Genomic DNA, 26,897 nt, shown 5'->3' on the forward strand with positions numbered 1-26,897 from the left:
CTGGTAAGGGATGGGAACGAGCAAGAAAAAAGCCAAATGCAACTTGAGGGCTAAGCAGCTGCAGCTTTCGTTTCAAAGAGTCAAGCCGCGAATCTCCGGCGCCCGTGGACTCAGAAAACCGCCCCTCCTGGTGGCTCTGACCACTCCAGTGAGCCCTGCGCAACGTGATTGACAGGCCAACAGCCCGGTCCGTTACCTAAACTCGTCACTCCGGAAACAGTGACCGGATCCTTCCGGAAGCTCAGGGTCCGCGCTCTCCCAGCATCCTTTGCTTTCCGGCTATGCTCAGTCCTGTCCGGCCAGTCCCGCCTTGCGCGCCCATTTCGAGCCCGAGTTTCCAGCTCGACTTTGCAGGCTCGAGAACCCGGAACAGATTTTCCAGGACTCGGTTCTTGGGCTGTGGCTATGGGGGCAGGAATGGCGCAGCTCGAGGGTTACTACTTTTCGGCTGCCCTCAGCTGCACCTTTTTGGTGTCCTGTCTCCTCTTCTCCGCCTTCAGCCGGGCGCTGCGAGAGCCCTACATGGACGAGATCTTCCACCTGCCGCAGGCGCAGCGCTACTGTGAGGGCCATTTCTCCCTCTCGCAGGTGGGGTCCCCAACCTGTCCCCACCCTAGGACAGGCCGGAGAGGGCCAGCCCACCCCCCGCACTACTTTCTTCCACCCTTATCCCTTTGGTCCCACCGATCTACCCTTCCAGCTTCGAAATAGGAACTGGGTAATCTCTTGTTCCTGTCCCTGAGATCTGTGAAGTATTTGTTTAATGAATGAATAGAAGCAGATCTATGTCCTAGGAAGTAATGTTATGGGAGATTAATGTATTTGCTTTACCGCAGGGTACAACCCGGACACACGATACGTTTCCCTCTTAGTAGCTGATAATAACTCTCCCAGGTTTTCTTCTCCAATCCCTAGATCAGAGGCAACGGGCTGCCCCTTGGAAATGTCAGAAAACTTCACTTTAGTTCACTTGTCAAGAGCTTCACTGTGGGGTACCGTGGGGAATGGGGGGAATTTTCAGCCACCAAGAAATGGCAAGTTCCATTAATTCCATCCTTGGTGTTTATAGAACCTTTTGTTAACTGGATAAACTGGCACCCAGTGAAGTGGCATCATGTTTGAACATACGATTGGCTATGTAAATATAGAGTTAAAAAAGTAGATGTATTATCCTTTCTCTTCTGGGAAAGCAATATAGAAAAGTCTGTAGTTAAAGACCTGATTTTAAATCTTTGTGCTGTTATTTACTAGTTACCTGACTTTGGACATTTTTTGAGTTTCAGGTTACTCATCTGAGAATGACAATTATAGCAGGATCTACTATAGGACATTTTGCAGGATTAAATACAGAGGATTTAGCACAATTCTTGGCTCAGTACATGTTAGCTATCATAGAGCATGTGGTTTGATCTCTTTAAATGCTTCTTTCTCTCCAAAATTGATGCATCAGAGTTCCAGCCAATGCTTCCACACTTTAAAACTGGAACATTTGGAATTTAATCACCAAAATACTCTTCAGAGTCTCTGAGGGTAGGTCTTGGAGATGGAAACTGATACCAAGTTAGTGTTGTCTACTGGTTACAGAGACCTCTGCACAAAACAGGTACAGAGGCAAAATACAAGCAAAACTTCTTTCCAGGAGACATTTCATCTGCTGAGGACTTATTTAACCAGCGTGTCACAGAATAACTTCCCAGAATGTGTTTTTGAGCTTGACCTCCTTGTGTCGGTCCTGTCAGTATTTCATCTTGCTCTTGTTTCATTGTTGGCCTTTTCTTTTTAAGTGGGATCCAATGATTACTACATTACCTGGCTTATACCTGCTGACAGTTGGAGTGGTCAAACCTGCCAGTTGGATCTTCGGATGGTCGGAACATGTTGTCTGCTCCATCGGAATGCTCAGATTTGTTAATCTTCTTTTCAGTGTAGGCAACTTCTATTTACTCTATTTGCTTTTCCGCAAGGTACAACCCAGGCACAAGGTATGTTTCCAAAATAATTTATTACAAATTTATATTTGGTCAGGTCCACAATTTTGGTAAATTGGTTTTATGAGATGGGGTGAAAAGTATCTTCAACTCTTAGTGTGTGTGTATATTTTGTTAAGATAAAAAGCAAGCCCCCTACCCCCATTTTAGAAGAAATTTATATTTAAATACTTGAATAACTTATTTATTTGTAAAACCTAAAGTAAATATTTGTGAATCAGATGAGTTCAGTAAATGTTTATTGTGCTTATTATGTGTGCTAGGCACTAAGACCACAGAAATAAATAAGGCATTTTTTTTCTTACCAAGTTTTTATCTTCACTAGGGAAGACAGAGGAATACCTGTATTTACCTCAGGAATTTTGAGGTGGATTGCCTGGCTTTGAATTCTGTCCATTTACAGGTTGTGTTACTTTTAGCTGGTTACCCTTAGTGACTCCATGTCTTCATCCATTAAATGGGAATGATACAGAATCTGCATCACAGGACTGTAAGGTCTACAGGAGCTTAATAAATGGAAGGTGCTTAGAACAATGCCCGATAGAATAGTAAGGACTCAATAAATAGTAATTATAATAATTATTTTTAACTTAAATGATTTCAATAGTGTAAATTGTGAGAGGGAGATAGGTAAAAGATGCTATGAGGACACAGGAGGAGTAGAGGAGCACTTATTTTGCAGCCTGACTGGCAGGAAGATGTATGGGTGGCATTGGGTAAGACTTCACAGAAAAGGTGGTACCTGAGCTGAATCTTGATGAACAGACAGGACTGTAGGATGGGGAATGAATCCTGACAGGAGAAAAAACATAAGCAAAGGTAGAAAGGAGTTGAGCAACTAGATGCAGAGAGAATTGCTATTTGGAATCACAAGATTATAAAGTATAAGGTTGTGAGGCTGGATAAGTAGATAGGGGTGAAGTCATGAATGTCCTTATATGTGATGGAAAGGATTTGAACTTTAGCCTTGAATTTTAACCAAGAGAATGGCATGGTCTGATTTGGTGATTTAAATACTGTGGAGGATAAAAATTTCAGGAGATAAGAATGCTTTCAAAATGGGAAATAGTCTGTGAGAAATGCCAAAATAAGATATTTAACTTTAGACTGGGCCCACTATTTTCAGGAAAAACTCTGTAAGTTCATCATGAAACAGTAAGATCATTGGGTATAGTAGTATAAATGCTATATACATATTTACATTCTCTCTCAAGTAGACTTTTGAAGGGGTATCTTTAAAAGAAATTGATAAGAAATTGATGATGATGGCTAAATGAATGCTCATTGGCGGCACTAAGACTTAAGTTCAGGGAAATGAAACCATGTGCTCTATGTCCCGTTCATCAACATGTTCCTTACAGAATTTAGTTCAGTGTCTTCCACACAATAACTCCTTAACTATTTGCTGAATGACTCAAAGTATTTCAGGACATAGAAGCTTTGGCATACACACGTATTGTCTTCATGGCTTCCAAACCTATTGATACAACTAAAAGGTATCAGAAAGCATCCTTACAGTTGTATATTGTGTTTCTGTAAAACTAGAAATAAAATTAATATTGAATAATTTTACTTAAGATTCAGATAGTTTTTTTTTAATTAATCTCTTTGTTAGCTCAGTAGAAATGGCATATTTGTTTTATTGTGAAAATAATTTTACATTGTTTTCTCTTCCCCTTAGGCTGCCTCAGGTGTCCAGAGAATCTTGTCAACGTTAACATTAGCGGTATTTCCCACACTCTATTTTTTTAACTTCCTTTATTATACAGAAGCAGGATCCATGTTTTTTACTCTTTTTGCCTATTTGATGTGTCTTTATGGAAATCATAAAACTTCAGCTTTGCTTGGATTTTGTGGCTTCATGTTTCGTCAAACTAATATCATCTGGGCTGTCTTCTGCGCAGGAAACCTCATTGCACAAAAATTAACTGAAGCTTGGAAAACAGAGCTACAAAAGAAAAAGGAAGAGCGGCTTCCCCCCATTAAAGGACCATTTTCAGAATTCAGGAAAATTTTTCAGTTTCTTTTGGCTTATTCCATGTCCTTGAAGAATTTGAGTATGCTTTTCCTTTTGACTTGGCCCTACCTCCTTCTAATGTTTCTGTTTTGTGTTTTTGTAGTTGTTAATGGTGGGATTGTTATTGGCGATCGAAGTAGTCATGAAGCCTGTCTACATTTTCCTCAACTCTTCTACTTTTTCTCTTTTACTCTCTTTTTTTCGTTTCCTCACCTACTGTCTCCTAGCAAAATTAGGGCTTTTCTTTTCTTAGTTTGGAAACGTAGAATTCAGTTTTTTATGATTACCTTAGTCTCTCTGTTTTTAGTTTGGAAATTCACTTATGCTCATAAATACTTGCTCGCAGATAATAGACATTATACATTCTATGTATGGAAAAGAGTTTTTCAAAGATACGAAATTGTGAAATACTTGTTAGTTCCAATATATATATTTGCTGGTTGGAGTATAGCTGATTCACTGAAATCAAAGTCAGTTTTTTGGAATTTAATGTTTTTCATATGCTTGTTTACTGTTACAGTACCTCAGAAACTGCTAGAATTTCGTTACTTCATTTTACCTTATGTTATTTATAGGCTTAACATACCTCTGCCACCTATATCTAGGCTTGTTTGTGAACTGGGTTGCTATGCAGTTGTTAATTTCCTAACTTTTTATGTCTTCCTGAACAAGACTTTTCAGTGGCCAAATAGTCAGGACATTCAGAGGTTTATGTGGTAACATCAGAGATATCTTGAATTCTAAAAATAGACTGACTGTTTAGACTATCTCCACAGTGAACAACTGAACAGGTAAAAATTATGGACTTTCTTTTGGGCACAGTGGTGATCCACAGATCACATCAGATTTTTTGTGTTTTAAACATCAGATATATGTGTTTTAAACATATATAATAAATCCAAGGAAGTGGTAAAGAACTGAGAAGTGTTTAAGACTTGCTCCGAAGCCTGAATAATGGAAAATGAAATTGTTTACGGTTATTTCATGATACCTCTTTGGTACTGCTGGCCACTCAAAAAGTTTGAAAACATTTTACAGGTACAAGTTTGAGAAAACTGAGCTTTATAGTACTGAAACTTATTTATTTTTATTAATTTTCTTCAGAAAGCAATAGCAGACAAAGTGTTTGAAAAAATTTACAAATGATCAGGTAATATTCTTGATTGAAAAGTTACAGTACGTTTCAGTAAGTTACAGAAAACATTTTCTGTATGAAAAGTTACAGAAAACATTTCAGTAAATATAATTTTAATCATAAGGCAAAATAGACTCACATAGATAATAAATGTTATAAATTAGAGGCTCATCTAGGTTGATCTTGTAATTAAGTTGTTGATTTTTGTTAAAAGTCTAAAAAGGATCAAGCCCTTTCACTAATTTTTATTTTTATTTTATTTTATTTTTTTTGAGAGAAAGAATGCACACATGAGCGGCTGGAGGAGGGGCGTGGGGAGGGGAGGGCAGAAAGAGAGGGAGAGAGAGAATCTTAAGCAGACTCCATGCCCAGTGCAGAGCTCAATGCAGGGCTCAGTCTCGCAACCCTGAGATCATGACCTGAACTGAAATCAAGAATTGGGCGCTTAACCCCCTGAGCCTCCCAAGCACCCCACTAATTCTTTTTTTTAAATATTTATTTAAGTAGTCTCTGTACCCAATGTGAGGCTCATACTCATGACCCCAATATTAAGAGTGGCACAGTCTATTGACTGAGCCAGCCAAGCGCCCCCCTTTCACTAATTCTTAGTATGAAATGTATGATGGCCAAAGATAAATTGTGTTGATGATAATACCTTTTAAAAGGGATTTTCTTTCTGAAATACATTACTGTATAGTTTCTTATGGCTGTTGTAACAGATAACAACTGACTTGGTAGCTTAAAAAAATGTCTCCGATGGCTCTCAAGGCTGGAAGTCTAAAATTAAGGTGGTGGCGGGGCTGGTTACTTCTGGAGGTTCTGAGGGAGAATCTAGCTTCTGGTGGCTGTCTGCAGTTCTTGCTGTTCCTTGGTTTACACATGCAGCACTCCAATCTCTGCCTCTGTCTTCACGTGGTCTTCTTTCTCTTATAAGGACGATGTCATTGGGTTAGGTTTTACCCTAATCCAGGATGGTCTCATGTCGAGATCTTTAATTAAATCTACAAAGACCCTTTTACCAAATAAGGGCACATTTACAGGTTCTGAGTAAACTTTTTTGTGGGATACTTTTCACCCACTGAAGTTACCAAAGGATATTTTAGGATAAACCTCATAAAATTTGTAGGAAATAATTTCTTTGCTGAGATATTTTAAATTATGTCTTTACTGAAAGGTAATTCTGAGATAACATAATTACAAAAGAAAGGGTAATTGGTATTTGATTCCATTATCCAAAATAGTTAGAATTGAAAGGAATCCTTGATCTAGTCTTATTTTGTAGATTAGGGAGCAGCCGATTGGATAGGATTTTTTGTGTGAGTCTTTGGATTCTGTGTCTACTGTTCAATGTACATTCATTGGGTTGTCATTCTGTTAACAGAAGAGTATTATTTGGACATGTTAACTTTGACATGCAAACTTAGAACTGTGAATACAATTTATCTTTTAATCTCACTTTACATTTGTAAACTTAAAAATAACTGTAAACAAATAACTTTGTCTTCAGTGTTAGATTGTGCTTTCTCTAGGTTTTAAACAGTGGGTAGATGTGGAAAGTATTCTTCATTTGCAAATATAAAATTGTGCAGGTGAAAATTACAGGTATAGTCTTGAGTAGTAAGTACAGGGCAGTCTTGTACTCTGTTCAGTACTTAGAAAGTAGATTGACTCTCTAGTTGTAACAGTGATTGTTGACAGATGTTTTTACTCATTTTGTTTTTTGGTAATTAGATAAGAAAACACAAAGAAATTATTTTATAATGGAGATCTGAGTTCCGGGATGTCAAAATAACTTTCTTATCTGTTATTATTAATGCAAGGCTTTTGTGATTAGGAATATTTCTGAGACGCACAAACTTTCCCTCTAATCCATTCTGGCAAACGTGAGGAAACCATTCCACTCCATAGATTGGGGGAATCACTGTTCCAGTTCATTTGTAAGTGTTGAATTCCTGCTATTTTAAGAGATTGTTTGGAGGAAATCCACACCCAGAGGGAAACATTAACCTTCCACATTTTCCATAAAGTATATAAAATATAGTACTTAACATTTCAGAAAAGAATACTGTGAATTAAAAGGTGCTGTGGAGCGTAGCTTTTAGAAACATCCTAAGTTGCATTTGCTTTTTGAATATTTTTTAAGAATTATCAAATATGTATTTTTGACATGAATTTTTAAAAAAATTAAACGTAATTGAATTTCTTGATTAAAAGATTATTTAAAAAAAAATTATCGGTAAGTTGAAGAGCCTGTGGAGCCTTGCAATTACTGTTAAAGTCTTTAAGTAGAATTATTTTAAAGAATGTCCTAAAAAGATTTAGTCCATACATTTTTAAGCCTTGTAATAAATCCTTTTGAACTTTTTCTACCTTACATGAAATTCCATAGATAAAAAGTATTTCCTTTAGATGACGTTAGTAAGCTTGCAGTGTGCTGTGTGTTTCCTCACATATTATTAATGTTTTCTTTTAATGGATATACCTAGAAACTTTTTTAATGTATCTAACTATGTTTTTAAATTATGTGAGCTGTCTGGCCTCTTCCTCCTCTTCTTAAAGTTATTTCTGGAACGTGCTTAGTCTATCATGAAGTACATTAATATAAGTAGCTTTAATGCAGTTTATTTCTAATAGGTAAATAGCTTAATGTAGTATATTTCTAGTTCGAATTTAACTGCCACTGTGCTTGACATTTTTTTTTTTTTTTTGATAATTGTCTGAGGACAAGTGAGGAGAAGAAAAGACATCCTCATTTTTATTATACTCCCTAAATAGTGGACATTTATTTTAGATAAGCATTTAAGTAAAATGTTGATATGAAAAATAATTCACGTTGATTAGGTTAGAGAGCATTTATTATCTTTGAGGCAATTAGAATTTCCTTAAGGGAAACAAGAAAGAAGTATCATGCAAATAATGAGAAAGCTTTTTTGAATGGAAATTTAAATATGACTTAGGAACCATGGGCTTGTAGAAAAAGCACCTAACATGAAAGTTAGGATTTCTGTATTTGTGGCTTTAGATTCAGTAAAGCAAGTGATTTAATCTTTTGTCCTCATTTCAAATGAGAACAGATTTGTCCTGACTCTGGTTATTCTAGCCTGACATGTGTCTAGCCTTATTTCAAAAATAATTCAGCCCCCGCCATATATCCATAAAGTTCGTAAATATATCATATAGTAAATGTCAAATAAATGTGTACTGAATGAAGTTTTTAGTATAGAATGAAGTGAACGTCTTAGAAAAAACATACTATATAACCATAAGCTAATTTTAGGAAATAAATCACATGCTTCATAATGAAAGCCATCCTAAACTTTTTCTGCTTACATTTTCTGACCTAGTTTTAAATTTTTTTATTTACTGTAGTGTTTAAAACTTACACATGTATCTACTTGTAAATATGTTATATGTTGTTATTTATAATAGGATGTGATTTCAAAATTTTTGCTGTTTATTTAAAATAAGAAAAAGAAGTAACTTTCAACCATTAAAATATAATAGCAGTAAAACTTCTGATGCTTATTAAACTTTTAAGGGAACAGAGATTTCAACCAGTTATGAATAATTTCTGTTATTTTAGTTAGGCTGCATTTTAGTACTTTAGGGATAACTGTCATTTTTTATTTAGGGTACTTTTTTATGTATTTAAATGTGGACAATATGACAAACATTTCCAATATATTAAAACTTGTATAGCTGAGAAAATTATAATAAAAATGGATAGATGATATATTTTTTAACACTTACCCATGAATCTAACACTAAATTCTTTAGCATTTGGAAATTAGGGTAAGAAGTGTTGCCACAGTGAAGAAATCCAATGATATTGTATTTTGCTTGTTAAAAATTGGGCATTTGATGAATTTAATGTTAATTAAATTTGAGCCCAGTGCATCACCATCAGACAAAAAGAGATTCGGTATTTTTCCGAGGAGATAAATATTAAGCGTTGTATTGATTTTTTTCAAACTGACTGGAACTTTACCATGATTCAGTTCAGTTGAACCATTGGGGTTGGGGGGACATACAAAATGAGGAAGTAAGGGAAGAAAACTAATGATAACTAATAATTGCTATAATTTATTGAGCACCTACAGTGTTCTAGGCATTATACTGGCTGATTTATAAAACATTGTCTCATTTGATCCTACTCATATTTTGATGAAGCAGATACTGATTTCTCTTTGACTACTGGAGAAACTAAAGTTAAGGCAGATCAGGCAAGTAGCCCAAAGTCCGCGCTGTCACTTAAGAACATAGACTGGCTTGACTCCCAAGCCTGTGAGTTTTCAACTGAGACTGCCTCAGTGAGAAAATTTTTCATTAAGAGAAGTAAAATATGGAGAGAGAGGTGGTAATCTGTCTTTACTCTGCATTAGCCAGGACATTCATGACCTATTGTTTATTGTATGTAGTCATTTTTTAAAATGCTAGCAACTGTTTAAAGGAGCACAAACAGATAGTTGTAAGAGAAAGGGCTTTTAAAAGAATATATAGGATGTTTAACTTGGAGAAGTAGGGATCCTACAACTTGATAAGCTCTCATAATTGAAGAATAATTATTTGGAAGAAGGATTGGACTAGTCTTTATTCCCTGAAGTTTATATCAAGGGCCAACAGATTTCAACAGATAAAAATTCTCTAATTGTTAGTCTCTGTCTGGGAATGGATCCAGAAAAAAAGTAAGTTTCCCCACTCATTGGCAAGATTTCTGTTTATCAGGAATGATTCAGAAGAGATTCAGATAGTAAGTAGAGTAAAATGTTTTAAGATGCCTCACAATCCGGTGATTTGAAATTCATTAAATTTGTTACAACTAATATTTTTTGCATTAATTGGTAAGTCATGGTGAAGTATTTCTGGTGAATTGCATGCTGTCTTTAATATATTTTAAATTTCTGAACAAAAATTGTACTTTTAACTGCTACCTTGTTTAGAAATAAATTTGAGATACACAACTTAGTAGGAGGTATTTTTAGCTATAGTGTTTAAGAGTACTGCTAATGTAGTTTAAATTTGTTTTCTATTTTTTTAAATCCCCTTTACATTAGTGAAGAGAATGTGCTTCTATTTGAAAAGGATTTTCCTCAAGATAAATAGGGCAAGCACTATCTATAAAATGTTTTTAAATGCAGTATCCACTAGGTGGTGATATTGTACTACATTTCTGAGTGTCTGGTAATTAAACTTTCTTAATAATCTGTGTTAACTTTTTTTTATAGTTTTGTTTTGAATTACAAAGTAATTTATAGTCATCCATGTCTATTTATTATAATGTTTATTCACAATATTTTCTAAATTATATGAAGCTAAGGTAAATGTAAAAAACAGTCATTTTTGTGTTTTGTAATCCTGTCGTATAGGTGATTTAACCTGATATATCTTCCCATATGGCATTCTTTATTTCATATGGTGTAGACGAGATCTTTTCCCACAGTCAGTAAACGATGATGGTGACATATTTGAAAACTACTATATCATTGTATTAGCCACTGTTTTAAGTGCTTTACCCACATTGTTTATGAATCATAACAACCCTGTGGGATCAGTACTGTTTTTAATATTTTCACTCTACACATGAAGAAACTGAATGTAGGGAGATTAAATATTTTGCCCAAGATTGCAAAATAACTGGCTGAGCTGGGATTCACACCTAGGCAGGCTGACTCCAGAATCCACATTAACTGCTATCAGTTGATGGGGGAAAGGGTGAAGGGCATCGAGTCTACCTTCAAAATCAAATCTACCTTCAAATAATAACATTTTAGAAAGAAAAGCATAAGGAATGTGGTTATACTCCCTGTTTTTATAAGTCAGGAATATGAGGCCCACACTAATTTTGGCTATTCCAGAGGCAGATAATCTTCCATCTGCCATATTATCCTCCATTTCTGTTTTGGTGATGGTGTCTCAGAGTGAAATATGTATGTACTAATGAATTTAAGGGAGGGAAAAAACAAAAAACCCCTCAGGACTGGAGTCTTAGCCATATTTACATTGAAATAAAGACCTTTGTTTTAATTAGATGATTCCAGCTACCAAATAGAGGAACATAGTTGTTTGAAAATTATTACTTAGTTTCTCCAAAGACACTCCCGTTTGGAAGCAAATTGTCAGTCAAACATGACCTATTTCGGAATTTTTAAAATTTTGACTGGAAAAGCTTAATCTTTTTAAAAAAAACCTATAAATACATGTTGTAGATGCTTTTAAGTTTTATATTTTCTTAGATAACCGTGCTGTAAAATGGAAAAGTTTATTTGACTTCTGCAATTATATTGTGGGTTTATGTCATTTAAAACTGATTTTTAAGTAAATGTATTTACAAGAATAAAAGACAGACTTTTGTTTTCCTTTTTAAAAAGTTTGTTCAGATATCATGGTTTCATTTTTGTTGTAAATAAATCCATGTTTTATAATAATTGGGTCTGTTTAACATGTTCTCTAATTCTAAACTGGATGGCAGTGGCTCATTCACTCTGTACTACTAGCCATTTTTCCTTGCCTACTACCCAGCAATCCTACATTTTATTAGTCTTAAAATAATAGAACTGGATAATATTTGTAAGCATCTGTAATGAGTACCCATCACTAGCTTGGATAAGTATATAATCTTCCTTTTATACTCATAGTAATGGAAGGCAGTTAAACTACTAGACAATCACCTTGAACTTGTAGAGGTTTGGGTTTCATTGTTAGCGTAGGTCTTTAGAAAGCCCAGAATGCTTTCCAAACACCTTTAACTTGGCAGGACTCAAACCCCAAATTTTGATCACTTGTGGCAAGGAGAAGAGATCCCTGCTCTGTTAGATGTCCAGTTCTTTTTGCTGGGCTTCTTGGAGTTTCCCCCACTTACATGTCAGCCAACAACTTATATACAGGTTTGGGGGTTCCTCCTCTATGTCTCCCTCCTTTCCAGGATTTCCCTTAATTTTTAGCCACCTTAAACACCATCCTCTCATACTTCCAGCCAGTGATGTGCAGCTTCCTGGGCTCAGAAAAAGTCATATAAGCATGGATCTCACCCAGTGGGATCTTCCAATTATCAAATCCTATCCAGTTCCTGCCTGCTTTTGTGTGCTCTTCAGTGCTTTTAAATAGATTTTTTTTTTCCTTTTTAAGTTCATCAATCTGTAGAAGAGTTAATATGATAAAAGTTCCTCTGCCATTACCTGCCCAGGAACTGTCTTGATTACAGTTGTCATGTATTATGTATAGTCTATTTATGGATAAGGAAGTTGGGGTGTTACTTCTGCTTTGAAGAACTAAAAAGGAGAGTTCCTAAAAACAGTTGGGTGGGGACAGTAAGTTACAGACTTCTAATATGGTCCACTGATACAGTATAAGTCATAAAATTTGTAATTAAATCCGACGGCTATTTGAAGGTCCCTTATGTAAGAATTGTATCAAAAACACAAAAGTGACTAATCTATTCCAGACAAGAGTAGCTCACCTTTTAATTGGGGGCTAACTAATGCAAAGTATAATATAATAACTAAGGTGGAGTATAAAGCTAGGGAGTTGACTTGGAAATAGAAATTACATCTGACAAATGTATTTCATGGGAAAAATCGTATTTGAGACTGTATTTTATGGGCATGGGTGAAAAACATTCCAGGTACAATAAAGGCATGGACAGAAATTGCACAGTAAGATTATCCCACTTGAGCAGTAGGCGATGACAATAGTTACCAACATTAATGGAGCGCTTGCTATGCACTAGGCACTAGTCTAAGTCTTAAATATGGACTAATTTATTAAAGCCTCATAATAACTGAGGCAAATGCTATTATCCCCATTTCATTGATGAGGAAATTGAAGTACAGGGAATTGAAACTTTGCATATCTTGGAAGTGCGGCTCCAGGATCACCTGCCCTTTTACACAGGGTGCTATACTGAATCTCTCTAAATCTGTATAATCTGACGGCCTGTGCTTCAAAGGAGTGGAGATTATTTTTATGTAGAAAACAGTGTTTTGCTATATGCAATGAGGAGCAAAGAGAGCACGCATCCTACAAACAGACCCTATAGTAAGTGGGGCTGGGGCTGGAGGAAAAAAGTTCTTATTTGGGAGAAGATAGCCAGAAGATGAAGATGAAGGGATTGCCCTGTGGCACCTCCTTCGATCCTGTTATACATGGTACAGGGACTAGGGAGAAGGGCATTCATCTTTTTTTATTATGTTCAATTAGCCAACATATAATACACCATTAGTTTTTGATGTAGTGTTCAGTGATTCATTAGTTGTGTATAACAGTGTTCATCACCACATGTCCCCTCCCTGATACCCATCACCTGGTTACCTCATCCCCCCCCACCCCCCTCCCTTCTGTAAACCTCAGTTTGGTTCCCAGAGTCCAGAGTCTCTCATGGTTTGTTTCCCTCTCTGATTTCTTCCCTTTCATTTTCCCTCCCTTCCCCTGTGGTCCTCCGAGCTATTCCTTATGTTCCACATATGAGTGAAACCATATGGTAATTGTCTTTCTCTGCTTGACTTATTTCACTTAGCATAATCCCCTCCAGTTCATTCCATGTCGATGCAAATGGTGGGTATTCATCCTTCCTGATGGCTGAGTAATATTCCATTGTATATATGAACCACATCTTCTTTATCCATTCATCTGTTGAAGGGCATCTCAGCTCCTTCCACAATTTGGCTATTGTGGACATTGCTGCTATGAACATTGCGGTGTGCGTGCCCCTTCTTCTCACTACATCTGTATCTCTGGGGTAAATACCTAGTGGTGCAATTGCTGGGTCATAGGATAGCTCTATTTTTAATGTCCTAAGGAACCTCCATACTGTTTTCTAGAGTGGCTGCACCAGCTTGCATTCCCACCAACAGTGTAGGAGGGTTCCCCTTTCTCTGGATCCTTGTCAACACTTGTTGTTTCCTGTCTTGTTAATTTTTGCCATTCTAACTGGTGTAAGGTGGTATCTCATTGTGGTTTTGATTTGTATTTCCCTGATGGCTAGTGATGTTGAACATTTTTTCATGTGTCTTTTAGCCATTTGTATGTCTTCTTTGGAGAAGTGTCTGTGCATATCTTCTTCCCATTTCTTGACTGGATTATTTGTTTTTTTTGGATGTTGAGTTTGAGAAATTCTTTATAGATCTTGGATACCAGCCCTTTATCTGTAGCGTCATTTGCAAATATCTTCTCCCATTCCGTGAGTTGCCCCTTAGTTTTGTTGACTGTTTCCTTTGCTGTGCAGAAGCTTTTTATCTTGACAAAGTCCCGAAAGTTCATTTTTGCTTTTGTTTCCCTTGCCTTTAGAAACATGTCTTGAAAGAAGTCACTGTGGCCAATATTGAAGAGGTTACTGCCCATGTTTTGCTCTAGGATTTTGATGGATTCCTGTCTCATATTTAAGCCTTTCATCCATTTTGAGTTAACTTTGTGTATGGTGTGGAATGGTTCAGCTTCATTCTTCTGCATGTGGCTGTGCAATTTTCCCAGCACCATTTATTGGAGAGACTGTCTTTTTTCCACTGGATATTCTTCCCTGATTTGTTGAAGATCAGTTGACCATAGAGTTGACAGTCCATTTCTGGGGTCTCTATTCTGTTCCATTGATCTATTTGTTTTTGTGCTGATACCATGCTGTCTTGATGATCACAGCTTTGTAATATAGCTTGAAGTCAGGCATTGTGATGCCCCCAGCTTTGGTTTTCTTTTTCAACAGTCCCCTGGTGATTCAGGGTCTTTTCTGGTTCCATACAAATTTTAGGATTGTTTGTTCCAGCTCTGTGAAAAATGTCAATGGTACTTTGACAGGGATTGCATTGAAAGTGTAGATTGCTCTGGGTAGCATAGACATTTTAACAAGATTTATTCTTCCAATCCATGAACATGGAATGTTTTTCCATCTCTTTGTGTCTTCCTCAATTTCTTTCATAAGTGTTCTGTAGGTGGGGTGCCTGGGTGGCTCAGTCGGTTAAGTGTCTGCCTTCCGCTCAGGTTATGATTCTAGGGTCCTGGGATCGAGCCCCGTGTCGGGCTCCCTGCTCAGCGGGGAACCCACTTCTCCCTCTCTCTCTGCCTGCTGCTCTGCCTACTTGTGTTCTCTCGCTCTGTCAAATAAATAAATAAAATAAAAAAAAAAAATAAGTGTTCTGTAGTTTCTAGAGTATAGATCTTTTACCTCTCTTGTTAGGTTTATTCCTGAGTATCTTACAGTTTTTGGTGCTATTGTAAATGGAGTCAATTCCTTAATTGGAGAAGGGCATTCTTAATAAGGAACATGAGGTTGAGGGGGGCACCCTAAAACATTTGGCCTGAAAGGTCTTGAAGCCAGGAGGAGACATGTAGTCTTCTCAAGAGAAACATTTCATGAGAGGGAGCAGGAACTATATCAGTCTTTCTCAGTAAGTACTGGTCAGTGTGCTTTCCTTTACAATCTGTCAGTCTCTAAAAATATGGTGAAAGAACCAAATGTAGATTAAGAAACCTGGCCTGATCTGGAATGTTAACGTTAAGTGATGCCTGTGTATGTGTTTGGTCTTATGACTGTATGACCAAATACACTGCAAAGTTGCAGAGGTGTAAGGAGGCCCTTGGACTGGGGAGATCCACAAGCAAGGGAGACCTTTCTGATCTAGGAGAGCAATTGTTAATTAACCCATCTAGAAATCTATGCCTTGATCATAGGATTTTGTCCCTTTTTGAAATAATACAGGGGAAAATAACACATTAAGGCTAATCAAGCATTAACATTTTAGTATCCTATGAGAATATCTATGTGTGTCCCCTCCAAGCCTCCAGCCATCACCATCTCCCCCACCCACACCCCCCTCACTGCCCACCTACATATATATACAAATACTTCTGGGGATGATGAGCATGAGAACTTCAGGAACATTGCCAGGCAAAGAAGGAAGAAGGTGAAGTAGGAAGATGAAGAAAAATTAAGGGCTACCAGGAAAGGGTAGTCCAGAGAAGAAACATTTCTTCATATATTGTTGACGTTGAGAATTTCTTTATTAAAATATTTTATTCAGGAGGCTCATTTCTTATGGAATGCATAAAGAATACTGATATAAAAAGGAAGAAGAATATAATAGGATCTGGATTGAAAGGCCATACTGATCTCTGCTTGCACAAAATTCAGAGTAATATTAGTTCTTTAGTGGGCATAACTGTACTGGGCAACTATTAATCCCCTTTTTGTTAATCTTGTTTTCAAAATGCATTACCCGCAATTGCACTGAAGGTGGCAATCTTAGACATCTTTCCAGTTGTTAGTGTACCAGGAACTATACCTACACAATTTACAAATACTAATGATTTTTTTCATTACTTTTGAAAGACATTCTTTAAATACGTTTAGCTTTAGGCAAATATTACTTGCTTATTTTTGTTGGGGAGCATTTTGGAAATGTGACCAGTGCAAGCTTGAATCAGGTAATTACAACTGCATTTCATTCCCCATTATTAAGAATATGTGAAAAATCATATTTTCTACTTTTTTTTTTCATTTTAAATACCAATCAAACCTGGACCTTGGACCTTATAAACACAGCTTTCATTCCTGTGAAATTATATATATATATATATGTGTGTGTGTGTGTGTGATGTGTGTGTGATTTATATATATATATATATATATATATATATATATATATGATTACATAATAGTTCCCAAAAGCTTTTGTTGATTGGAAATTCTTGTTTCCCTCCTATCTGGCCATTAGACAAGAAGTCCCCCATTCTCGGACAGCTGTTCTATAGAATTGGTTCCTTGATAAGGGAAGAAAGCTAAGCAATTGTATTTGTATTGCTATATGAGTAACATAGGAAGTGAATGCTTTAAAAAGTCATTCATTTTAGATGAAATAAATGCAATTTGGAAGTTTCTGCAAGTCTCCAAATGGTTTTCAGTGATATATGATGTGACTTGATAGACTATTTATGGGTCTTCTGTGTTTTTTAATATTTGATATTATAGTGGCTCTTTCTTTATGTTAGTTTTTCCATAGATATACGTGAAAACTTCCATGGGCTATTTATCATCCAATGATATTTTCTCAGTCTCAAGAGATAAATAATTCAGTTTGGAAGATCATAAATTTATTAGTATGTGCTCTATGGTACTCCAGATGTACTGTTATTTTTCTTAGTAAATTCCCAGTTAAATGTTTATCATTATACTATAAGGGATTAGTATAATTTTACTTTCTTCCTACTCCAGTTTTCCTTTATTAGCAAATTCTTATCAAATAGAAATAAATGGCAGTTTTTGGAAGAAAAGTAGCTCATTATGGCAAATAACTGGCAAGCATGTAAGACGAAAATTACATTAGTTGAGATTTTTTTTTTTTTAAGATTTTATTTATTTATTTGACAGAGAGAGACACAGTGAGAGAGGGAACACAAGCAGGGGGAGTGGGAGAGGGAGAAGCAGGCTTCCCGCAGAGCAGGGAGCCCGATGCGGGGCTCAATCCCAGGACCCTGAGATCATGACCTGACCCAAAGGCAGACGCTTAACTGACTGAGCCACCCAGGCACCCCACATTAGTTGAGATTTTTAATGACGTAAGGAAGAGCTAAGGGGAGTCATTGAGAGTGGACAAAGAAACATAAGTTAGGAGAGGATATTGTCTCTCCATCTATATCATCTGTGACTGTAAGTCCCAGTGCTTATAAAGGTGGAGTGTATAGCAAACCTCATTTGATAACAGCTCAACATCACTGGAGATAAAACCAGAGTTCAAAATATCCACTTTCTCCAGGTCCTCTATCTCCTTCCCTACACCAAAACCCACAGCGGTTCAAATTGGATCTGTCTGCTTTTGCTCCCACTCACAATGTACCCAATAGGCAGGCTTTCGCTCTGAACCATGCTAGAACTCAATATGATCATAAATAATCTCCTTTGACTTCAATACCAATTACTGGTCCAGTCAATTATGGCCTCCATAACAGGGTTGGATACATTAAGAACATAAGTCACATGTTGCACCAACCTTATTCAGAAGCAGTCCTCTTAGAGCTGCTCTCATAAGAACATCCATGGATTCATCCAGTATAGGAATATACCACTCTTTATAACAAACAGAAACATTTTATGGTAATAAACTTAGATGTGTATGTGTGATTATATTTTCCAAGTTTTTTCTTAGGGCCCCATAAAAATATAATTACTGGATCAATCAATAGTCATTTGTTAAGTACCTGAAACTCTTCATTGCTGTAAAAGTATGTATAATTTAATATCAAATGAGAAAGTAAGATATAAGAAGATATATTCAGGAAGCCTTCCATGACATTGCTCCCTTCATAACTGAATATTTTTCTATTTTTCTCATAGTCGTCTTCACAGCATAGAAATTGACAGCTCCCTTGTCTTTATTCCTTACCAGACTAGTATGAGCTTCATGTAGTCAAGGACTGTGTCTGTTGTATTCACAAATGTCAAGCATTTATACAGCAAATATGCAATAAATTGTTTTTGACTGACTGCTTGAATAAATATGAATAACTAGATGCCTAAGGATACCAAACTAGAACAACTTTATATTCTTTAAATATAGAACTCTAATCAGATTTAAATCTAGCAACATTCTATGGAATTTTCTTTTCCTGATCTTTTATCTGACATTCAACTACCTTGATGCTTAGAGGCCAATATATTTTTTAGTAGAATGCCTCCCTAGTTTAAAATAAAAATGACATATAAGATCCTGTGACAGAAATTCAATTTATAGCAATATTTATATTATTAACACCTAGAATATTCCTCTTATATAATTGTTGAAATATTTATTTTGAAATATATATCTACATATATACTATTTAGAAACATATCTACCACTTATTGGGAAATAAGTAATGTTCTAAATAAACATTTACTTAGAAATGTGTATGTTGTGTGTGTAGTAACTATAAAAAGAAAATCCTGTATTTTTGATTATTAGAATTACAGTATCAGTTTGGCGATTCACAGTGATATAAAACATTTGACCAAATCCCCGGTGAATGTCTGTCTAATACTATTTAAAATTAAAATACTCTTGCATGTAAATGTATAGTAGAAAATCAAGGCACAATTTCTAGAAAGGACACTGAGACTAAAGATAAAAAGCATTGCCCTTTGCAACATCAACAGTCGTATTTGCAGCCCATGTTTCTCTTGTCATTACCCCATTTTAAAACAATATCCTTTGTCACTCAATTACATTGATAAATTCTTCAGATAGCCAATTTCACAGCTCTCTCTGGAGATGTGTTGGAGTTCTGAGTCACTGAGGTTTAGTTTGAATATTACATATTTTCTTTACATTGATACTTTTCAAATAGTGGACCATCATACCTAAATTTTTCTCTTTTCAAATCAAGGCATGTCAAATAATGGTAATGATGCAGCATTAATTTTGTTCTAATTTGTATGCATAATGATCTTCTATTGCTTGAATGTGAATGTAATATTTTTGCTGTTATATTTCCTGGTGCTGCGGGAGAAAAGGTTTTTGTTTGTTTTTTTGTTTTTACATAAATATCAAAAAAATAAATAAATAAATAAATAAATAGGGATGTTATTGGATGCCATCTTCCCATAATTGTGTTCCAACAAAAAACAAAACAAAGCAAAACAGTTCACTCATCTTTGGGTATACAATTTTTCATTTATGTTACTTGCCTTGCCAATTTAAATAGACAATTCTTATAATTAATAAGAATGTTCTTGTGCTTTCTAAAAAGGTGACTTAAATCACAATAATTTAACCCATGCATGATTTGATATAATAGGAAGTTATAATCTTTATTAAGCAATTCTGTAAAATTTTACATTCATAATCAATACCTTTTTATTCACTCTTGTAGATCAAAACATAAAGGGAATATCCAAGAAAGTCAAAATAGTTAAAGCAACCACGATTTATATAGCTCATGATTCTGGTTAAGTCAGCAATGTGGACTGGACTCAACTGGGTGATTTCCTGCTGGTCTCAGCTTGACTCACAAGTTCAGGTGAACTATTTTGACAAGGAAGGTAGCTAACTCTTCACTGGGGTTGTTGGGATGACTGGGCCATATGTCTCCAGTAGGCTAGCTTGTGCTCTTTCGTAGAGTAGCGTTGTCAGGGCTCCCAAGAGCAGCAAGAGAGGGCAAGTCACAATGCACAAGCAATTTTCAAGTCTCTGCTTGTTTTATGTTTGCTGCTGTTTGTTGCTGTCTTTTTAAAAGTATTAATTAAAAGTATTAATTCATTCGTAATTACAACTGATATTAAACAACTTGTTGGTAGATTAAACTGCAAATGTTTCTATTCTCTTATGTTACCAAATCTGGCAATTTAGCTCAGCTCCATGATATTAAATACTTTATTTTTATAATATATAAACTTACTTATTCTAGACATTTCATTATCAGTTCATATTTTTTGGTTCATGGATTGAGAAATTAGACATTTTTAGACATTAGGCTCAGATGGTGCTATATAACATTGAATTATATGATTCTCAATCTCTTAAGTACAAATATATATATATATAATATCATCAGTAAGTCTTCAACTTTGTCCTAAAAGAGTAGATTGCTACTGTCAACAGAACCCCAAATTTTTCTCTTAGAATATTTTAAAAGATTCATTACACTGACCTTAGTGAATAGCTGATGTTATATATGTATATATCTAAGTAACTATCTAAAAATAGTCCCCTTGTGGGTCTACCTTTATTGAAATGATTGTTCTGTGTTCTAAATATTTTGGAGTTCCCTTTCTTGGAATTATTTTCAGAATTCTGAAGCCACGTACTTGGAAAACAAAAACAAAAACAGAAAATGTTTCTTTATCATAGAGCCATAGACTACCTATTTGTTTTTCTTTGTGGTTTTTTTTCCTCCTCCTACTTTCCTGAGGGCATTCAATGCGGCCCTTCTGTCCCTGAAGCCAATGTCAAAGGATCCTCAGGAAATGGCCTGGTGGAAACGGGCTCTGGAGCTAGACTGAAGTCTGGCAAGCTTTAAATAAGTGTGTGATCTTTCTGCCCACTTCATCCATTTCATTACTTAGCCCCATGCTCCAATGAGAGGCTATCAGCTGTAAGTAACAAAAACAACCCCAACTTAAGCAAAAACAAAGTAAAACAAAAAGGAATTTATTGGAAGATCGAAGAAAGAAGGTCAAGAATCTGAGCCCTTCCTAGAACCTCAGGGTTAGAACTGGGCCTCAGAATTTCTTTTCCCTCATCTTGGTCTCATCTCTATTTCTCTTTGCCTGTTAACTTACTCTCTCCTGCTGCAGCCAAATTTCTCCACTCAGGCAGGAAGAATGACCAGCAGGACTCCTGTGTTCATACCATATCAGCTTGGCGATCACAGGGAAGGAAGGATTTGGACTGAGGTTTCTGCCATCCATTACCTTTGATTACTCTGGCTCCAGAGCTGGAGAAGCTTATCATCATCATTAAATACAAATTATTGAATTTTACTGCATGCCAGGTACTGTTCTGTGAGCTCTCCATGATTAAGTAATTTAATTCTCACAGGAACTATTGGAGACAATCATATGAAGTAGGTATAATTCTGCATTATGTGCATTTTACAGATGAAAGAAATGAAGAACAAAAAGATTAAATAACTTCCAAATTCGCACAGCTAGTAAGTGGAAGAGCCACAGTTCAATATAAGGAAGGCTGCTCCAGGGGTGATGCTCTAGTCAGTTTGCCATGGTTTGTATGTTTTGGGCAAGTAGTGGTTGGATGTTTCCCAAATTTCTACTAGACCCCTTCTGTAGTTCTATATAACCAACAAGGGTTCCTCTTTGAAAAGACTGAATTTGAAATACATTTATCAGTTTTTTTTTTTTAAACATGCAATTTAGGACTCAGAATTAGAAAACAATTAACCTCAAGTTTATCTGGATAGCTGGGGAATAAAAGGACTAAATATAATTTAGACTGGAGAGTAAATGATCATGTAAAGCAAAAACCTGTCAAAAACTCTTACAATGGATTCATTTCACCTTCATAATCAAAATTAGCCCTATTTGAGCTTTGTGTTATTTCTTGTTCCTTGTGTGGGCATTATCAATTTTATAAAGGGTACTGATTTTACTGTGATTCTAAGAAGAAACAGCACAAGTACTTCGTACTACATTCATAAGTAGTGAAATGACTTATAGTAATTTATAGATTAAAGTTCCATATTGTAGAGCAAATTCTTTGAATTATAGAGCAACAGGATTTTGCACCTTTTGAAATATGGTATTGTGGAGCAAGCTAAATTTCCATAAACAAGGGAGTTAATTTTCCTGTCAACTCCTTTTTATCTTTGATTTTTTTTTTTTGTCAGCTGATATGTAGCTTCTCTATTTTATTTGAGCCACAGAGAACCTCCCAAGCTCCTCATTATAAAAACTCTTGTTATCAATGAAGAGGCTAGAAAGAGGTTGTGTGGGTTAACAACGCTGTCTCGCTCACTTCTTGGGCTTTTTCACCAAGTCCAAGAGCGATGCCTTTTTTTTTTTTCTTAAATCACTGTTCTTAGTTAAAGAGAAAATAAAATCCCTTTAGAAACTAGTCATTGCTCTTAAGATACCATAAACAATGATAAAGAAGCAAACTCTGATAATCTGAGGTGAATTTTTGGCTGAAGACATTACTCGTCTAAAACCTCAAGAGACATTATTACCCAACTTTGTATAGAGATGGTGTTGGGAAGGCCAGATGGGTTCACTTTAAGAAGAGAACAATTTTTTGTTCTCTATACATGCTTGTGCAAATCAAAATTAATACAAGATACCAAAGGACATATTTGTAGGCATGTGTCTAGAGGTTCTAATAGTACTGAAATTTCTCCTATTTTTTCCCAAATTATTTATTGATCATGTGCTATATGCTTTGAGCCATGTCAAATATTGGCCCTGCCCTCAGGAAGAGTGAGAAGATTAACATGTTTTGATTTACATCTCTGGGCTAGAAATTGTCATTCATTCATTCAATACATTTATTTTCAGAGCAGGCAACTGAGCAGTGAACTAGGGAGACAATGTCCCTGGTATCAAGGAAATTATGTTCTAATAGAAAAGGCAGAACACAATCAGCGAATAAGATAATTTGAGATAATACTAAGTGCTATGAAGAAAAATTTAAAAGTGTGATATGACAGAGAGGGGTAAAGAAGGGGACACTTGAAACAGATAAGGGCATTTTGGAGAAGAAAATATTTGTGTTGAATCCTGAATGTGAAGAAGGAAATAGCTAAAGGAAGAGTATTCCAATAACAGCAAGGCAAAGACTCTGAGATTTATATGCCGTTATCTCCTTCAATCCTCACCAGGTTTCTGTGAACAGTATAATATTAGCCTAATTTTACAGACAGCGAAGATACACAGAAGTAACTTATGTAAGGTCTCTCACTCAGTAGTAAGCATGATGCCATGATATGAGCTCAGGATTATCTTGCTCTTTCTGCTACTTCATCGGGACTAAAGCACTGACTAAACACATGTAACAGGAAGGAATTCCAAAGGAAAAAAAAAAAAAGGTTCCTGTTCTAAACATAGGGCTAAAAATATCCTAGGTGGTCCTAACTCTTCATTTCCTTTCTACTAAGAAATATACAAGGACTTACACTTGTCCATTTGATTCATGCATTCAATAGATATTTTTGAGTGTCTACAGTTTGACTATAGCATGTGTTAAAAAGAGTTTGGAATACATTTGTGATGAATAGTGTGAAGTACTTCCTTCAAGAATTTGAAATTTGTTTTCAAATTTGTTTTTTTTTTCATATATCATTTAGGAATTCTAGCAGTATAATTTGTTCTGCCAAAAGTTACATGGAAGAAAATAAATCATTAGAATCTGAAAGTCTTCTCATCAGTTGGCTGGAATTTGTCTCTGGCATTTAATATCTGACTCAGTATTTGTAAACAAATGAAGCCAACCCCTTTTTATCCTTCTTACGGGTATGATTAAAAAGGTATAGTTGGGATCTTTTCATTGGTTTGTAGAACAAAATAGCATTTTATAAGGCTATGATATATATATACGATTTATAAGACATCTAATTATTTCATTACTGAGGCTGTCTCTGAATTCTGAGAAATGCCAGAGGAGCAACTCAAACATCTTCAATGCAGCCTGTCTAGGACTACCACTGTCAATTAATTCTTTTTCTGCTGTGATTTCTGGCTTATTCTGGCTAATGGCTAGGTAGGACAATGGTTCAGCAAAAACAACAAAAGCATGGTTCAGCAAAAACAACAAAAACTTTTCATTTCCCTTAAATATAAAGATGCCCTTGTGAAAGGAAATTTATGGTTATTTAAGCCAATGCCTGTACTTAGTGTTCAATCATAACTGTTCGCATACCTGAAGTTTAAACAGTAATCTATGTGTACTAAGTACTTAATATTGCTCAGTGGAAAGAGAAATGCTGCCACATATTACTCTGTTTAATTTTTTAATGGTCTTTACTATCATTATATTTTATTTTAATTTAGTATTATGTGGTTTCACAAAGAAGAAAAGGAGCTAGATCATGTAGGTCTTGTGGTATCATAAAGACTTCAGTTTTTACTCGAAGGGCATGAGAAACTATTAGAGTTTCGAGCATGAATGCTCTGATCTGACCTATCTTTTTTTTATTATGTTATGTTAATCACCATACATTACATCACTAGTTTTTGATGTAGTGTTCCATGATTCATTGTTTGCGTATAACACCCACTGCTCCATTCGGTACGTGCCCTCTTTAATGCCCATCACCAGACTAACCCATCCCCCCCACCCCCCTCCCCTCTAGAACCCTCAGTTTGTTTCTCAGAGTCCATAGCCTCTCATGGTTCATCTCCCCCTCCGATTTCCCCCCTTTCATTTTTCCCTTCCTGCTATCTTCTTCTTCTTCTTCTTCTTTTTTTTTTTTTTAACATATAATGTATTATTTGTTTCAGAGGTACAGGTCTGTGATTGAACAGTCTTACACAATTCACAGCGCTCACCATAACACACACCCTTCCCAATGTCTATCACGCAGCCACCCCATCCCTCCCACCCCCCACCACTCCAGCCACCCTCAGTTTGTTTCCTGAGATTAAGAATTCCTCATATCAGTGAGATCATATGATACATGTCTTTCTCTGATTGACTTATTTCGCTCAGCATAATACCCTTCAGTTCCATCCACGTTGTTGCAAATGGCAAGATTTCATTCCTTTTGATGGCTGCATAATATTCCATTGTGTATATATATATATATATATATATATACCACATTTTCTTTATCCATTCATCTGTTGATGGACATCTTGGCTCTTTCTTTCTTTTTTTTTTTTTTTTAAAGATTTTATTTATTTATTTGACAGAGACAGAGATAGCGAGAGCAGGAACACAAGCAGGGGGAGTGGGAGAGGGAGAAGCAGGCTTCCCCCCGAGGAGGGAGCCCGATGTGGGGCTCGATCCCAGGACCCTGGGATCATGACCTGAGCTGAAGGCAGACGCTTAACGACTGAGCCACCCAAGCATCCTTGGCTCTTTCAATAGTATGGAGGTTCCTCAAAAAGTTGAAAATAGAGCTACCATAAGACCCAGCAGTTGCACTACTGGGTATTTACCCCAAAGATACAAATGTAGTGATCCCAAGGGGTACGTGCACCCCGATGTTTATAGCAGCGATGTCCACAATAGCCAAACTAACCTATGTTTTTAATAGAATAAGTCTGGCTACTATTTTGAGTACAGGCAGATGGGGGGATGAACAGAAGCAAGGATGTGAGATAAAGGGCACAGCAATAATCTGAATGAGATTATGTGATATGTGACACAATGTGTCAGGTGACACATTGGGGTGACAGAATGTGCCAGGGACTAGAATATAGGCCTCAAACTGGCATGAACTTGGTTTTTTTCATTGCTATAGCCACAGGGCCTGGAGTCATTGCTGGAATATATAGCAGTAGCTACAATTCTTGTTGACTGAATGGATAGATGGATAGATGGAAAAACAGACATTCAATTTTACAACTTCTGTCCTCTCCCCAACTGTTTATTACTTAGTTTTAAGTTCAAAGCTACTTTTCTTATCTTCTCATTTTAAAAAATTAAGTAAAAGAGGAACAAACAAAGTAGCCAAGTTTCTTCTTAAATTTAACTGAATTCAACAAAAACTTTTGAAGTACTTTTATGTGATGAATTATTTGGGATATTAAGGATATCAAATGCCAACAGAATGTTCCAGAACAGTGAGATGAGATTATTGCTTAGGGTCAGGGCTATGCCACAGCACCAAAATTTACTTTAAAATTAAAATTGCTACATAGGATTTAATTTCCTCTTCAGAAGGAGAATAACCTCTTCAATGAATCAGACTTGGCTTTTTCTGCTTACTGTAAGTGGGATCATGTGACCTGAACATTACAGAGTGCCTAAATAGCAGACTATGTTAGAAAAGTTTGGGGGAACAAGAAGCACCCAAGTGTATTTAGTTTGCAACATTTTCTGTAAGGAAGTGGAGAAATAAGACACTCACACATACACTCATTTGGATACAAAGAAACACTGAATACATAGGGAAGCAACTAATTCCTTGTTGTCTATAGGGGGCAGGAGATAAACTGGATAGACAGGAGTAAACTTTTAATTGATCTTTAAATATCATTTTGATAATTTATCCTCAAAATTATTGCCTCTTCACTAAGTAAAAAGCATCTTTTATTTTTATTTATGTTTGTTTAATTCTAGTATAATGAACATACAGTATTGTATTAGTTTCAGTTGTACAATACAGTTCAAAAATTTCTATACAT

The 26,897-nt window shown here is 35.9% G+C and overlaps 1 protein-coding gene across 1 annotated transcript; it reads left to right on the forward strand.

Moving 5' to 3' along the window:
* The first annotated feature begins 273 nt into the window (after positions 1-273).
* LOC116649699 (dol-P-Glc:Glc(2)Man(9)GlcNAc(2)-PP-Dol alpha-1,2-glucosyltransferase) lies at positions 274-5,459 on the forward strand. Its single transcript, XM_032432768.1, has 3 exons — positions 274-588; positions 1,785-1,982; positions 3,670-5,459. Exons 1-3 carry the CDS (start codon positions 406-408, stop codon positions 4,723-4,725), a joined length of 1,437 nt encoding a protein of 478 aa, XP_032288659.1. The 5' UTR covers positions 274-405; the 3' UTR covers positions 4,726-5,459.
* The last annotated feature ends 21,438 nt before the right edge of the window (positions 5,460-26,897 follow it).

The sequence above is a fragment of the Phoca vitulina genome, unplaced genomic scaffold (assembly GCF_004348235.1).
Source record: "Phoca vitulina isolate PV1807 unplaced genomic scaffold, GSC_HSeal_1.0 scaffold49, whole genome shotgun sequence".
Taxonomy (NCBI): Eukaryota; Metazoa; Chordata; class Mammalia; order Carnivora; family Phocidae; genus Phoca; species Phoca vitulina.